At 37.2% G+C, this 15564-nt stretch overlaps 1 protein-coding gene across 1 annotated transcript in view; it reads right to left on the minus strand.

The window, feature by feature from the left end:
- Positions 1–8415: 8415 nt before the first annotated feature.
- RSPO2 (R-spondin 2) overlaps positions 8416–15564 on the minus strand; it is a 98386-nt gene continuing 91237 nt past the window's right edge. Inside the window, exon 5 of the mRNA XM_053978963.1 lies at positions 8416–10532. Coding sequence (XP_053834938.1) covers positions 10423–10532 — 110 coding nt within the window. The 3' untranslated portion in view covers positions 8416–10422. The remainder of the gene's footprint in view (positions 10533–15564) is intronic.

Raw genomic sequence — 15564 nt, forward strand, 5'->3', positions numbered from 1 at the left:
TCACTTTTCATCTGATGGGTGTTAATTTTTCTTTGTAGGCTGCCTTCAGCATTTCCCACAAGAACTCAACAAATTTGAAAAATAATTTTCAGGAATATTGCAAAACAAACGCATACAGAAAAAATAATTTTGCTTGCAAAATTGGGACCTCAGGCCTATCAATTTTATCAGTCTATTTCAACCTGCATGGGTGTGGGCAAAGTACAGATTTGGGGAATTTTGCTGGAGTGCCAATGAACACAAATATTTGCTTACCACATCTGGTGTTGAGAAAAAGAACACACACACACCAAAAAAAATCCTTCATAAAAACCGCTACTCCACTCTTTTCCTAGTCTCTATTTTCCTTCCTTCTGCTCTGGATTATATTAATCCAACAAGATCCATGCAGTGAGATCATGAGCCACAGTTCCTCACAGGTACCTGCACCAGTCTGAGCTGCTCATAGCACCTACTGTGTCCATACCCCCTTCAGCACAGAATATCTCCTGCTCCAAGAGTGCATCCAGGAGCTGTAGATGTCCTTCTAAAATATTTTTGAATGGCAGCACCCAAGGGCTTCTGGGTTAAACTAAAGTTTTGATCACGGGTGGGTTTTACCGCTGTTGACAACACTTCTTTCAGAGTCAGATGGAAGAAGCTGTGAACATCACAGTGTAGTTCATGGTCTCCTCACACAGGTCACTACATCCCTCTGAAACCTAAAACCTGCAACTTATGTCCACTAACATGCCAACAATAAATTCAGAATAAATTCGTATGTGCTGAATAATAAAATGGTAGCTTCTGACAAAATATTGTGAAAACAGCACTGAATTGTTACCAGCTCTGATATTTATGTCATACTCTTATGCTTCACACTACCAAATATTTCTCATCAAAAGAATCCTTTTAACTTGTTGTTTATATAAACTAGACATTTACGTTTGGAGGGTTTATTTAAAAAGTACTTTTGCCAATTAACAGATATCAATCTTACCTCAATTCTGGTTAACAGTTTGCAATCATGTATCTTTGAATCATTAACTGAAATAAAGAACTCCAGGTAGAAATAGTATTTTCTTCCTTTTTTTTTTTTCAAACAAAAGAAGCACAAAAATTAAAAACTTGGCATTTTCTTTAAAAAGCTAAGTAACAATTATGAAGCTCTCAGCCTTCTAAGCAGAAATTTGCATAATTGGCATTGAAATGGCTTTGAATATGTAAGACATTGGGTCCAAGCCGATGGCTTCCAATGCTGCTGAGAAGTTCATGTTTGCACACATGCTTTCTATCTCTCCCATGATCCTGAAATCCAGGATTGGTTAGAAAAATACTTTTGGAAAAAATGTGAAGATTTTCAGAAAGTCAGGGGCTTATCAAGCTTATACTAGTTTTTGAGTTGTTGTTGTCACCCACTAATGAAATTGCCCTTGCAATTATTCATTTTCATGAAGTCGTAAAAAGGACTTATTCCCCAAGAAGGCAACAGGTTTACCTACATACACCAAATGGGAAGTAAAGGAGAGCTCATCTATAAGGTCTGGTTTTAAAAATAAAATCTTGGTGTTCACATTTACAAAGAAAGTACTGCCCACATTCATCCAGGTGTCTAATCTCCAACTAATTATCTAAATGTGTCTTATGCTTCCCTGTATGGCATATAACTGAGCAACCCTACAGACACAGCTAGGCATAGGCTGTGAGATATCCTCCTTTCCTCTCAAGATCTGTGTCCTGTGCAACTGCCATTTTTTAGTTCAATGCATACACCATATCATGTCTTACTGCTGCTGTTAAACAGTTGTTAAAGATATAAGTAAAACATACATTTTAGATGTGCTTTGGTCTGAGGGTCTAAAATTAAATAGTATCTACCCATGGAGAGACTTCACTGACTAACAGTGCTTGTGAGCCTGTGCTTCTGATTACATCTGATAACTTCCAAGAGGGTTAAGGGTAGGATTCTTACTACCTTAAAATGATATCGTTCTTCAGCTTGGGATGAAAATTTTGGACTATGTCTGGTTTTATCTTTATCTGCATCTGACTGACTACCATTATGAATTTTCTCAAAAAAATGGGATAATATTTTAGGATACCAGACGAGACTGTATTTTTACAGATTTGTGCCTGCTCAAACTCATGGTAATTCACTAAAGTTTCTATGTGCTTTCTGGGAGCTCACCATCACAGTGAACAAAGTGGTGTCTGATAGCCTCACCTCGGCAAGATCTACAAATTCAGCTGCAAAATCTAACAAAGCACCTGCACTTAGATGTCAGTTCCTCTCTGAAGATTGATGCAATGTAGCAGTACACTACATGGTATGCATTTGTTTCTGAGGTGCTGTCATTTATAAACTGCTGAACACAGATGCATTTCCATCCATTTCATTTCAGTGACTACACATGCATGTCAGTGAGCACAGCTGAGGACAAGGGCTGGTGACAATTGTTGAGGAGCATGCATGGTGCTGGTAGCTCAGGGTGCAGTCAGTGCCAGCTGCAGGTTGAGCTCTGTGTGGTGACAGTCCCAGACAATAGGCCAAGAACTGCTGACCCTTTACACAACAAATGCCATGGGGACTGCAGCCTGGCCATGGCACCAGACACTCAGAGACTCAGCAGTGATTGCTAGAGTGGGCCCTGGATGGTTAAAGAGAGAAGTTTCCTTAATAGTGATGATCCCTGGAATCTGTGGAGTAGGTGAGTGGGAACTCCAAAGCATCTGATTACCACGGTTAAGTCAGAGAAGGCTTGTGACTCAGTCCTCAGCCGTGCTTTCTCAACTGTAAAGACACATTTATACAAGAACTAAAAATTGCCAGCTGTGCACTGACCTTCTTTCTGGTCATATGCACACCTAGTCATTCAGGATGTTACAAAATAAGCTGTATTTCTTTAAAAAGGTATCTATGCAACAGTGGGGGAAGACCTTGGAAAATTCTTTTAACCTTAACACAACAGTGTTTCACCCCTTGCCATGATTAATGCTTAGTTTTGTACCATACATTGCACGGTAAATGATATAACTTTTCTAATAACTTTTATAATTAATTGTTTTTATTAACTTTCTAGTTAATTGCTTTAAATAATAATAAGCAGTGCAATTATCCATTCTGTCACATCCCACTGTAGCCATCATTTAGCAAGGTTTATGATAAGCTGCTATTGTGGGAACACAGTTTGGGAATATTAATGAAACTCTAAGCTTTACTAAAGCAGTTGTAATCAACCTTGATATGCTTCAGGATCTAGAAGGAGGTTAACAAAGCCTTGGGAGAGAGCTGTATTGCTGAAATTTGGCACAAGACATGCAGAATTCATGGGCCACAAGGACATTTTTCAGAGCCCTGAGATAAAAAAGAAACTAACTAGGACAATTCAGCAATTGTCCTGAAACCCAGTCTGTGTGGATAATTAGCATGAGAAGTGAGAAATCAATAAACAGTAGAAGACAGAATATTAATTAATGAAGCAAATTATGTAAGTTATAGCCAATGAACATTAATTTATTTACTAAAATGTATAAATAATGAAAAGTTTTGAAAGTTTTGTATATGTTAGGTGGAACTATACCCATGCATCCCCAATACTGAATAAAATAGTGCTGACTTTCTAGCCTATCAAACTGGTTGGAGAGTTTATTTCTAATGATCTAGATGATCTTTAAGATTCCTTCCAACCCAAACCATTTTATGATTCCATGATATTGCACTAAAGAAATAAAAATTGACCTGCTCTATGTTTCAAGTCCTAATCCAGATCTTAAAAAATCAATCCTAGGATTCAAGACTGGTCTTGAATAATGTCTTGGTGGTACAGTAGTCCAGACTGAAATGCACACATTTTCTTCATTGTTACCAAAGAGTCCATGAGCCTTAAATGATCTTTATTTGCTCAAGAAGTCTTCATCTATATTTTTATCAGTTTTTTTTCCATTTTAATAGGGCAAAGGTAATTTTATGCTCAGGTTATTTGTGGCATGAAGTTCTGTTTTGGAGCTGAGTTCTCCATCTCCTCTGTCTATTCAGCACAACAATAGTAGCATTTTGCTTAAAACTACAGCAATATTTTTCAATTCTAGTATGGTAAAAAATCTTTACTTTTCTAAGAAGTGGATTTGGAGGTTTCCCAGAAAATATATCTGCTCTTTCTTCTTTCATCACACCTAAAAGAATGCAACTGACCAGGGAAAGAATAAGAATTAATATACTTATCTAGAATGCTTGTGCTACCTACTTTCTCAGAATAACATCTGGATTTTCTTCAGAGTGCGTGGCTGTGCCACTTGAAAATACATGCCAAAACGTATCCAAGTCAGCTGCATATTGCAAAGCATCTGCAGCTTTGGGCTTGTGGGAATCCCTTGAATTATGGCAGATGGAGCACCAGGGAGCAGGAAGGGAGAGGAATAAAGAGTAGGCAAAACCCCCAAATCCTTGTGCTGCACTGTTAACATGAAAGAAAAAAATAAATCCAAAATTAGAGTAAAAATGAAGATATATTCCCTCATTCAAATAATCAGCATTGCAGAACTGGAGTTACTTACATACAGAAGAAACACAATTTTGTTCATCTCATTACAGGTCTTTAAAATGCTATCATTCAGCCTTCACATATATTTATCATTAGTGCATGTAAAATTAAGAATGAAAAATATTTATGCTACATCTTTCTTCCTGTTGCCAAGTTTCTACAAGCTATCACCTTGTCATTAACTGTCACAGTTTTAGTTCAAAGTCAAATATACCTTTAGGGGACAAAGACCATTTACCTTCCCTGCTAAGATCACTGGCTGCCTTCATCAACAGTCCCAAGAGAACTGATCGAAGACTTTTATTTTAAACAATTCCAATGAACTGGGATCAAACTGATTTGAATTTTAAAATTCATTATGAACCAAAAAAAAAAAAAAAGGGCAGAAAACCCATTATCTAAACTATCTTAGTAGAGCAGCAAACACAGCATACTTTTCCATAAAAGCCTAAAAGAGAAGCTCTAACAAGTCAAACCAATAGTTTAATATTCTGTCTCCAACAGTGGCAATGGGCAATACTGTGTAATACCTGAGCCATTATCTGCTGTCCATTCATCTCATACTCCCTCAGCATCTGCAATCACTGGATCAGGAATGGTCATTATAGTTACCTATACACTTACCTATTAATGTGTGATTATAGTTGTGAGAGGTTACATACATGCCTCTCATCATGTGTTTATAGACCTTTAGTCCTTGATTTTTCCCTTTCATTCTCTCCAGAGAGAAAATATCTGACCACAAAATAAATTACTAGGATCAGCCTTAGAGTTAGAAATCACATGCCCTAACCAACAGAATATGCGGACTAGAAGACATTTATGGTAGAAAAACTGTTCACTGCTCCTGCTGAGGCCAGGCTACAGCACAACAAGGAACATGAGGCCAAAAGGAGAGCACCAGGCCATGACAGAGAGATCCTGTGGCTGCATTCCATGTCCCTGAGGCTTTTCATGTACCTTCCACAAGACAATTAAATAAAAGACTGAAACAATTCCAGAGCAAATATCAGGAGCCGCATAGCAGTTGTGGCCCTTAGCTTCTGTAGATGGCAACCAAGTCCACTCAGATACAGAAAGCGAAACAGAAAGTCTCACTGCAGTTTCGGACCAAAAAAAAAAAGAAAAATAAAATAAAAATAATAAATAAAAAAAATCTATCGGGAGAAAAAATAAAAACAAACAACCCCAACTAACCCCCAAAACTATTATCTTTCTCATAAAGCCCCCTTAAAGTCTGAAGGGAAGCTAAGAAACAGTTGCAAGTCAAGACATATCTTGTAACAGCTACTGTTTGCTTTCTTGATCTGAATTTCTATTTTGAAAAATCACAGGAGAACAAACCAGCCTAATATTTAGTGTTTATCCATTTGTGGTCTGTGAACTGTTAGTTAGCTTCATCAGTATTGCCCAATTAAAATCAAGTATTACACAAGTGTCACTGAAGACACTATTTAAAAACAAGGAGGCTGGGAGCATTTTTGCAGCTGGCATGACCACAGATACATTACTGGCTCTTTAAGTAAGTATACAGCTTCACTGAGGTTGAAGACATATGTTTATTAGACATAAACAGAATTAGTTTGCATTAAAAAAAAAATCAGTTGAAGTCTGGAAGAGTTTGGCAATGGACTAAAGGCTGGGCTCACTTCGGACGCTCTCTCTAGTCACTCTTTTCTTACAGTTCTTCACTTCTTAGAGGAACTGCATTTCAAATACTGGGCTGCTCTTCCCCCAGATGTCCTGCAGATCAGGCTGCTCTAATACTTCCTGAAGTTAATGTCCTTTCCTCAGTCCTGAGGCTGAGGCTGCTCATAAAAGAAACGGTGCCAGGTTCAGCACAGAGCTTTCGGTAAAGAACTAAACAAAAAGCTGACAGTGGTTTCTGGGTTACACTTTCAGAAGGGTACATTTTGTTCTTCTTGGTGTCAGTCCAAAATAACTTCAGTCTAGAGCTTACTGGAATTCACGCTGGCTTACACCATTGGATGTGAAAGTGAACCGGTGTCAAAAGACAAATACATTTTGTTGGTGAAGAGAGAGAGTTTGAATTCAAAACTCTCATACCCTCTGGTAAGTGGTAGCATCAGCCTTCAGTAACATCACCCACTTAAAAAAGCATAGCACTTGTGCCAGAATTATCTGGTTATTTTTATTCTATATTCTATTTCATCAGCATAAAAAAGCTGAAGCACTGAATTTGATTTTAATTTGTCTGGAAAAGATCTGTCTTCTCATTTTATGAGGCTTCAATCAGGATTTTAGCAACATTTTTGTTTAAAAAGTTAACAGGGCACTTAATTGATCTTTGGTTTGTTTATAGCTAACATGGATGAAAATCTACCTTTTTTTTCCTGCTCTGCAGTTTTCTGTAACTCATACTGATAAATGAAGACACATCATGTAAGCTCTATAACTACTCGCTATTCTTTTGCTGACATCTTTATATTGAGCATACAGGTGTAAGAGAACAATCTCCTTTTACTGACATTTGTAACATGGAATGTTTGCATTACCATAATGTGGAATGCAACATTGGTTTTTTTTTTTCCCCAGGAATAAACAAAGAGACATATAACAATAATTTCTCACTGACAAGATGAGCTGAGATGCAATAAAGACCAGTCAGCCACAAAATAATTGCTTTAAAGATGCACCTGGGGTATTTTTGGTTTTTTGTTTTTTTTTTTCCTTTTTCTTTTTCTGTTTTGTTTGGTTTGGTTTTCTTTTGTTTTAATTTACAGACAGATATTAGGAGGCCAGGATAAACTTAAGGCAAGCTGAGAATAGAGAGATCCTAAATACACAGTGCACTATGCAATTGTCTTTTCTGGGACATGTGAATAAGATATAAAATAATGTATGGTTTTGAAAAAGCACTTTCTACTCATCATAGCAACATAACAGCATTTTAAAACCAATGATTACAGCATATAAAGTTCTTTGTCCTCCTAATTTGAATATTTTTTAATTTAAAATAAGTTTCCAATAGTGAATCATTAAACTAGGGCATAAAAGCCTTGTGAACACAAAAGTTACACTGCTGTGAAACCTTATGCTGTTTGAGAGAAACAGATTCAAAAAGCAGGAACAGCTAGGAAAGGGGGAAAAAGGTGGCATTTGTACCTGTTCAGTTGCTTACCAGAAAAGAACTACGATCTTTGTAAGTCCACTTCTGATCAAATTTAAAGGAAATAAGAGGCACAGTGGGCACAGGCCGTTTTTACACTATCCAGCTTTGAAAATCTGATCTTTACTTAATCAAGAAACAGCATCTGAAGATAACTTTGAGGTAGCCCTGTTTCAAGCAAATAGTTCAACTAGCTGATCTCTCAAGGTCACAGAATATCTCAAGATGGAAAAGGCCCCTATGGATCACTGAGTCCAATCCCTGCTCCTCACAGGAGTACCTGAAATTAAACCATATTACTAAGAGCACTCCTTGAATTCTGACAGGCTTGGTGCCATGACCACTTCCCTGAGGAGCCTGTAACCAAACGCCTTCTCAGTGCAAAGCCTTTTCCTAATGTCCAAGGAACCGTCCTTTCCAACCTCCAAAGTGTGATCCTCCAAAACCCCAGTGCTATGAACACACTGACAGCATCCACCATGCAAAGGCAGGATGTCCAGGACAAAGGAGGAACTACAGAGGGCTACTTAGGGATAGTTTTTTCATTCTACACTCCCAAGAAAACTCTTGGTGTGAAGGTGACTGGGACAGGAGAAATCAATGTACATCTAATGCTCACGGTCTTTTCAAACAAAACAGTTGTATGGAAAACCCTCCCATTTTTTTACTCTCGTGGAAGCAAATCTGCATCTCCCCACCTTCTGCAATTCCAAAAGAATAGGCTATTTGAATTAAAAAGGACCAAAAATGTTTTACTCAGGAGTTTGTGACACCATTTTATTGTATTTTGTAGCATTCTTTCTATGACATGCCTAATACAATATTTGTAACCACTACTGAAAGGCTTGTATGAGGGCATTAACTGCACTTACAGCCAAATTTGATAACCAATAAGCAAACAGACAGCTACAGTTCTCATTGTCTTTTTTTTTTTTTTTTTGAAGTGAGAATTTTATGTCCAAAATAGCATCACATGATAAGAATAATCTTACTGTCTGTAACATTGTTATGTTCTAGGTAAATATGAACATACAGTGAAAACCTCACAGTTGAGTGGAAGTCCACAAGCAGTTTGATGGATCATTCATATGTGTCTAACATATGTACATTTTGGTAGTAACACTTGTCATAGCTAAATACAGATATATTTGTGCTTACAGATGCTTTATTTCCCTAGTTTATTTGAAAAGCACATAACCCATAAAACTAAAACTGGAATTTGTAGGATTTTCTAAAGTATATGTCAAAAAGAGGCCTGTGGAGTTCTGGGGTCTGTTTTGCTGCTTTATTTTTTTGTGTAGGTTGTATGCAAGTTTTAGGTCTAAGAGTGAAATTCTCTTAAGTGTCACACATTTTAGTGTAGGCTTTCCCTGTCAGGTATCCAAACATCACCTTGAATGCTAGCCCAATAATGCTAAATTACCAAATTACATATCCTGTGCCATTTTAATGTCCTACACAGAAAATTTTCTCTACTTCTCCCATCCCAAAAAAAACATCCCAAAGTAAACAACAGCTTCAGAATAAATTTGTTAAGCTTCTACAAATAATCGGCAATACTGGGGAATTGTTGTTTTCTATACTTTTAAATAGTTGACCTTACATGACCTTTATTTTGTTTCTCTCTTATTCAGGGAGAAAAATTATTTGTTTTCTTATCTGACTGCATCAGGACTAACTGAAATAAAACACTGCATTACATTGGAAAAAAACAAAACAAAACAAAACAAAACCACCCAAACTACACATACAGTCTTAGATACCAAGAACTTTACAAGTAATTTCTCTCCTGACACTCAAAACTTCTATCATCATCATGCCTCATCTTAAAAAAACATTAAACTTCTTTTTCTGAGACAAAATACATGGGGGCTGAGACAGAAGTACTGAATAGTAGAAAGAATTTGTGGATTACTAGTCTGGCAAGTATACTTCAGAGCTAACACTCCATTGTGAGGGTCAGTGCAAGGTAGTTCTGGAAATGAGTGTGCTTTGCAAAGGCGAAAAAAAAATCCAGTTTGTAACTATTGAGGAACATAAGATCGTTAAAACAGAGCAAAAAGTAAACATTTACTGGATTATTTGAAGTACATTACTAGAACCAACAGGACATATCTTTAAACATGTATAAAGTATTATACATAAAAATGCATAGATGTACAGTAAATATGTTCATTTATATGTAGACAGAGTAATATGTACACACAGAGTCTGTTGTGCTTGGGTGAGTCTAAACAGTGAATCCTGCAGCACGTTGTCTTAAAGCAGTTTTATTACACAACTGTGTCAACATAGCAGGTGTGAGAACGATGTACATTAACACTAAGCAGGTAAGTCATACCCATTTACTCTTGAAATGTACAAATATCAGAAACAAAGGCTATAAATGCAATTGTACCTACACCTCCAAGACTTCCTTTTTTCCCCTATTTATTTAAATATGCACAAGTCCACCTACTGGTGCAGAGTAGGTTTCTTTCCTTGTCAACATGTTGACCAGGCACTAAGAACAATATCGCTGATGCACTTCAGGACCACTTCCACTGATCCAACTCAGCGCACTCCTGACCTTGAAGTCTTCAGGTCAAAAATGAGAGGAAAAAATAAAATAAAAAATATATAAATAAAACAAACAAGCTTGTGGGCTTTATTTTCACAAGTTATTTGCCACCAATACTGTCAAAGCAGCTGAATTGTAGTGCATCCATGGGCAGGAGCATATAGCAGCTTTTGTGCACTTTGCAAAAAAATACATTAAGGAAAACCAAGTCTTTACTGGCTTGTTTTATCTGTTGCTAAGAAGATGCTGTGCTGCTTCTGAGCCCTTTCCATCAAATTCTTTTTCTTCTTTTTTTTGTCCTTTGTTTTTGCTGGCCTTCTCCCTAAAAAAAAAAAAAAAAAAAAAAAAAAGGAAAAACAAATAATAGCAATGAATCAAGTAAAGAATCCAGAAGTGACAAAAAAACCCAACAAAAACAACTCAGTGGTACAGAAATTATCAATAGGGACTGCAATGGTAATGCTAGCTAAAGAGCTTCAATCATCAGTGAAAACAAAAGTTTTCAGTGTGTTACAAAAGGAAGCCGGATCCCTGACTGTCATCACTTGTCCACAGGCACAATTTTTCTGGTATGAGTAACCATGTTGATGCAGGTTTCATTTTTGGCAGGGTAAGTTACACAAGCAATGTTATGCAAGTGCCCAAGGCCCAGAGCCAAATGAAAATGCAGGCTCCTTACCCACTGGAAGCTGGATATATGCCTTAGACCCTTGTGTAAATTTGCTTGAGTGAGTAATCCTATTTAAGTCATGTCCAATACATCTGTGATTTCGATGAGATATTTGGCATTACAGCCCAAGAACTTGGTTGGATGCCATCCTACCTGCTTTGGCTGAGGCAATATCAGAACTGTTGCTATTGCTTATTAGTACATTGTGCCTAATTCTCACAGTGTATAACTGTGCAGAAACAAAAATTCAATTACATGCTTCTACTATTGAAAGTTCATGGAAAAAATAAATAAAATTGGGAAATCACCATCAATTCAGAAAAAAAAAGTTTACAAACTTTTTGAACAAGAAAGTTTTTCCTGTTTAGCTCTAAAAATAAATCAGTGTCCTTTGGTTATCTCAGCAAAGATAGCATGGACAGAAAAAATGTCAGATACAAAGGCCCTCATTGAGCAGTGCATTACCTTTTAAGTATATGCTTAAATCCTATCAAGTCTAGTAGGATTTAAGGAGACGACCAAATGTTGTCGGATGTGAGAATGGTCTGGATTTTCTTGGCAGTATCATATACTAAAATATGTGATCAATAGTAAAAAAATAAGGTTATTAAACTCTAGAAGCACCAACTTTATAAACTTTCAGGAGCACTTAATGAACTTAAGAAGACAGTAAAAAGAAATTCAATTAGCAGATTACACAAAAATGTGAAAATGCATTTTTCATCTACATTGTGAGTACATTATATATCGGGAAAAATGTTTGCCAGTCTGGTTTTGTCTTATATCCATATTGTTTCTTAACTAAAAAGGCCCAAACCAGTGCAAAGAGTTTTTCTCTATCTTATAATAATACTGAATAAATCTGATTATAAAATTATCAAAATTTATGATTCATTAAAAATATGTACATACTTCGGGTTACACATTTGTATTACACTTTCTAGGCTACTATTCTCTAGGAATTATTGGAGTACTTGTATATAAAATAGGACAGGACATTGAGGAAACAAGCACATGAGGTTAGTCCATATTAAAAATCATAAGGGTCCTTGGAGTTTACTTCTGCTTCTCATTAAAGTCTGGCATTAAAGTTACTATGGCATTTTGCCATTTTTAAATCTAGTTAATCCTGCACAATAAATCCTCAGTCCGACCAAGCATTAATCAAAGCAGCTTTTAAGTTAAAACTCTTTAGTAACAGTGTATCTAATGACGAGGCAGGCCTAATGAGGTCAGAGGGAAGGAACACTTGACACAAAGTGGCATTACAATAAGGTGGTTTGAATTACAGAAATTTCAATATAATTTTTTTCATGGAATTCTACTGGTTGGTATATTTTAAGGCATCAGAACTTGCATGAATATATCATTCAACACTGTATTCTAACTTGCACTTTCAATATGCTAAATTTTTTTATCTAAATCTTTGAAATGCTTATTAAGCAGGAGTAGATGAAGGGAAATAATATGAGAAAAGTGACCAATTCTGCTGGTCAATTTATTCTTACAAGACCGGCAGAATCAACAGGAGCTTTACTACAAATTTCCTACTCAGTTTGCTCAGTGATCTTACCTACTGAGGCTTTTCACTAAACAGACCAATTCGTAAATATAAACTTCAGTCAGTGTCTCATCTAGTTTCTCTATGACCTCCTCCAGAAAACTAGATTAATTGCTTACTCTAAGTTTAAGGTAGTGAAAGATCCTATTATTTTTCCTTTAAAAAAATGTGAGTTGTGCTGATAAAATAACACACAACACAGCTGGTATCTCTGTCTAAGCCTTAGAAAGCAGCTCCTGCAACACAAACATCAAACCAAATTGCCAGCACACTTCCCATATGATATCCTTAAAATAGAAATGAATGGGACTAGAGCTCAATTATTTGACATCCTGTGCAACAAGCACATTGCAATGCTTCTGCTGCTCTGCAGCACTTGTCTCCCTCCCTGCTTTTTTATTCCAAGGGACACCAAAGGCAAATTAACTTCTACCTGTGCTGTGGACTAGCTATCCATGCAGAGGCAGCATCCCTGAGCCACTGATAAATGATAGTTTGTTCTTCTCTTAGGAGCCCTTTGGCTGCTCACTATATCTCAATTGTTGTACAGATTACGTTTCATGATTTTCAGGACAATACTAAACCACACAGAGAAAATCCAGATGATTTGGCGATGCTAAGAGTCCCAAATTCCAAATGTCATTTTAACCAGAAAACTGAATATAAAAGGTATTTCTTGGGTAACCATCGGCTCCCATACTGTTAATAGAACATAGCAGAGATTAGAGATTAGCAAGAAAAAACTGATTATGAAGACTAGAGTTCAAATAAAGTATGCTGCTGAAGTCCCCATGCATAACAACTTTTATTAAATTCAGATTTCAATTACAGTGTTTATTTTATCAGCAGAAGCACGGTGAACAGAAGTATCTCCTGAATATCTTGCTACAGACATCTTTTGAAGAACATGATGTTTGTCCTCTGAGAGGATCTGTGAGCTAAGCTATCCCATTTCCCGACTAGAGGGCAGTGGGACAAGGACAGCCAAAGGAGGACACTGTCCCCTGGGGCCAGGATGGGAGCAGCTACCTCTGCTCAATGTCACGGGTCAGGTGTGGACAGCCCCATGTGCAGGTTGTGTGCACAACCTTCCCCATGCCTTGCCACGCTCACTTCCTACTCCTCAGAGCAAGAGTCCTGACTCCCAGCTCATCTCTCTATAGGAAGCAGCAGGGCTCTGCCATGCTTGTCTGTGTCATGCAGTTGAAAATGAGTGGAATTTTTTAGCAGCACTGTATTACAGTCCAGAACCTGCTGTGGCATAAAAAAGGTAATTCGTGACTGGAGCAAATGAGGAGAGTGAGCGAAAGCACTCTGCCTTTTTAGAGGGGCTTTATTGCCATCAAAAACAGGCTATAATACTTTTGTACAGAACATAAAGTGACAATGCAAGAGAACTGGAGAGGGATTTCTTACGAGGAAGGGCATGTGGTGATAGGGCGGGAAAAATAGCTTTAAACTGAAGGAAGGTTCATTAACATTAGATATCAGGAAGGAATTCTTTACTGTGAGGGTAGTGAGGCACTGGAACAGGTTGCCCAGAGAAGTTGTGCCTGCTCCAACCCAGCAAGTGTTCATGGTAAAGAACAGATGAGGCTTTGAGCAGCCCAGTCTAGTGGAAGGTGTCCCTGCCCATGGCAGGGGGTTTGGAACTGGATGACCTTTAAGGTCCCTTCCAACCCAAACCATTCTATGGTTTATGAATATCTGAGATATTAAGTCTGGTCCAATTACCCTAAAAACCTGTCCTGATCAGAAGCAGTATAAAAGCAAGCAAACAATCCATTGCAACTACCTAGAATCCACAGTTAGCACTGATCTTTTAAGTGACATTACATCCTTCCTAGTGCTTGTCATCTGGGAGATGGCAATGCACCTTGTTTCTGCTTTCTGGGTTATAGGTCTCCAGATCAGGCCTCATCTTCAATATTTGTTTTATGACTGCTGTCTTTTTTTTTTTTTAAGACTTTGTTGCTAGCAGCAAGGGGAGCAGATAGAAATAACTTGTAGAAAGAGCAGGATATCTGAGCACTGTTCAGGTTACTGTATTCTTATATTTATTTTGACTGTCTTTTCCCTTGAATACTAACTAGCTAACTAGCTTTACCTTGGAAAGCATTTTTTATCTCTGACTGTCTAAAAACAGGCTCCTCTATTTCTGTTATCAAAGTCAGCTCTGAACATGATTTACATAATTTGTTTAATTCTCTGTAAAGTCATATGTATACACTGAAATGTATAGGGTGCAAGAGAGATGTGAAATGTAGCTGAATTCAATCTTCAACTACCTACCAAAAAAAATCCTTGAAAGCCCAATCTATCATTCTTTATCTCGCATTTCTGCACAGGTTATTTCTGTAGAAGCAATATTGGTAAAGCCATTAATTTAAACTCTTTGTTCCAATTTTTAAAAATTTGGAATTTGTTTTATAAATTACCAATGAGTAAATCTTTATTTCTTAAGTAACTTACACCAATGAGTGGTGTCTTTACAGTGTTATTGATTAAACTTTTGTTTGGACCACTTAGTTCTGGTAGGTAGCTGGGCAACTACCTATGCATATATTGCATATATGCATATATATGCATATAGCAATATGCTATGCAATAAAATATTATCATTAGCTAATTAGCATGTATTTTAATGGTATATAGATAATGCTGCAATAACAAATAGATTATAATGCAATTATAACATGAATTCCTGAAAAAACATTATTTATGCTAATATACCCAGCAATTGTCTGTACACCAAACACTAAGAGCTGCAAAAAAAACCAAAACAAAACAAAACAAAAACAACCTTAAGTTGGATTTTGCTGGGTTATTTTTCTTCATTTTATGTTGCTTTTGTACCATTTTATCAGTATTTCTCCTACAACTCATGCACTTGCGCTGAGTTTTCCAGATTGTCTCATCCCCCAAACTGGAAAATGCTTGGAAGTACTGGGTATTCCTTCTGCATGGACCCACCTGGTCACCTGGGGATACCTGGTTCAGAAGGAGCCTTTATCACCTTCTGACAGCTGCAAAGGCAGCTTTCTCCAGACAGAATTTGGGCAGCAGATTCCTAACACCCAGGGCAGTCCTGGCCCCCCAGAGTTAAAAGGCAGCACAGGGACT

Source organism: Vidua macroura, chromosome 1, assembly GCF_024509145.1.
Source record: "Vidua macroura isolate BioBank_ID:100142 chromosome 1, ASM2450914v1, whole genome shotgun sequence".
Taxonomy (NCBI): Eukaryota; Metazoa; Chordata; class Aves; order Passeriformes; family Viduidae; genus Vidua; species Vidua macroura.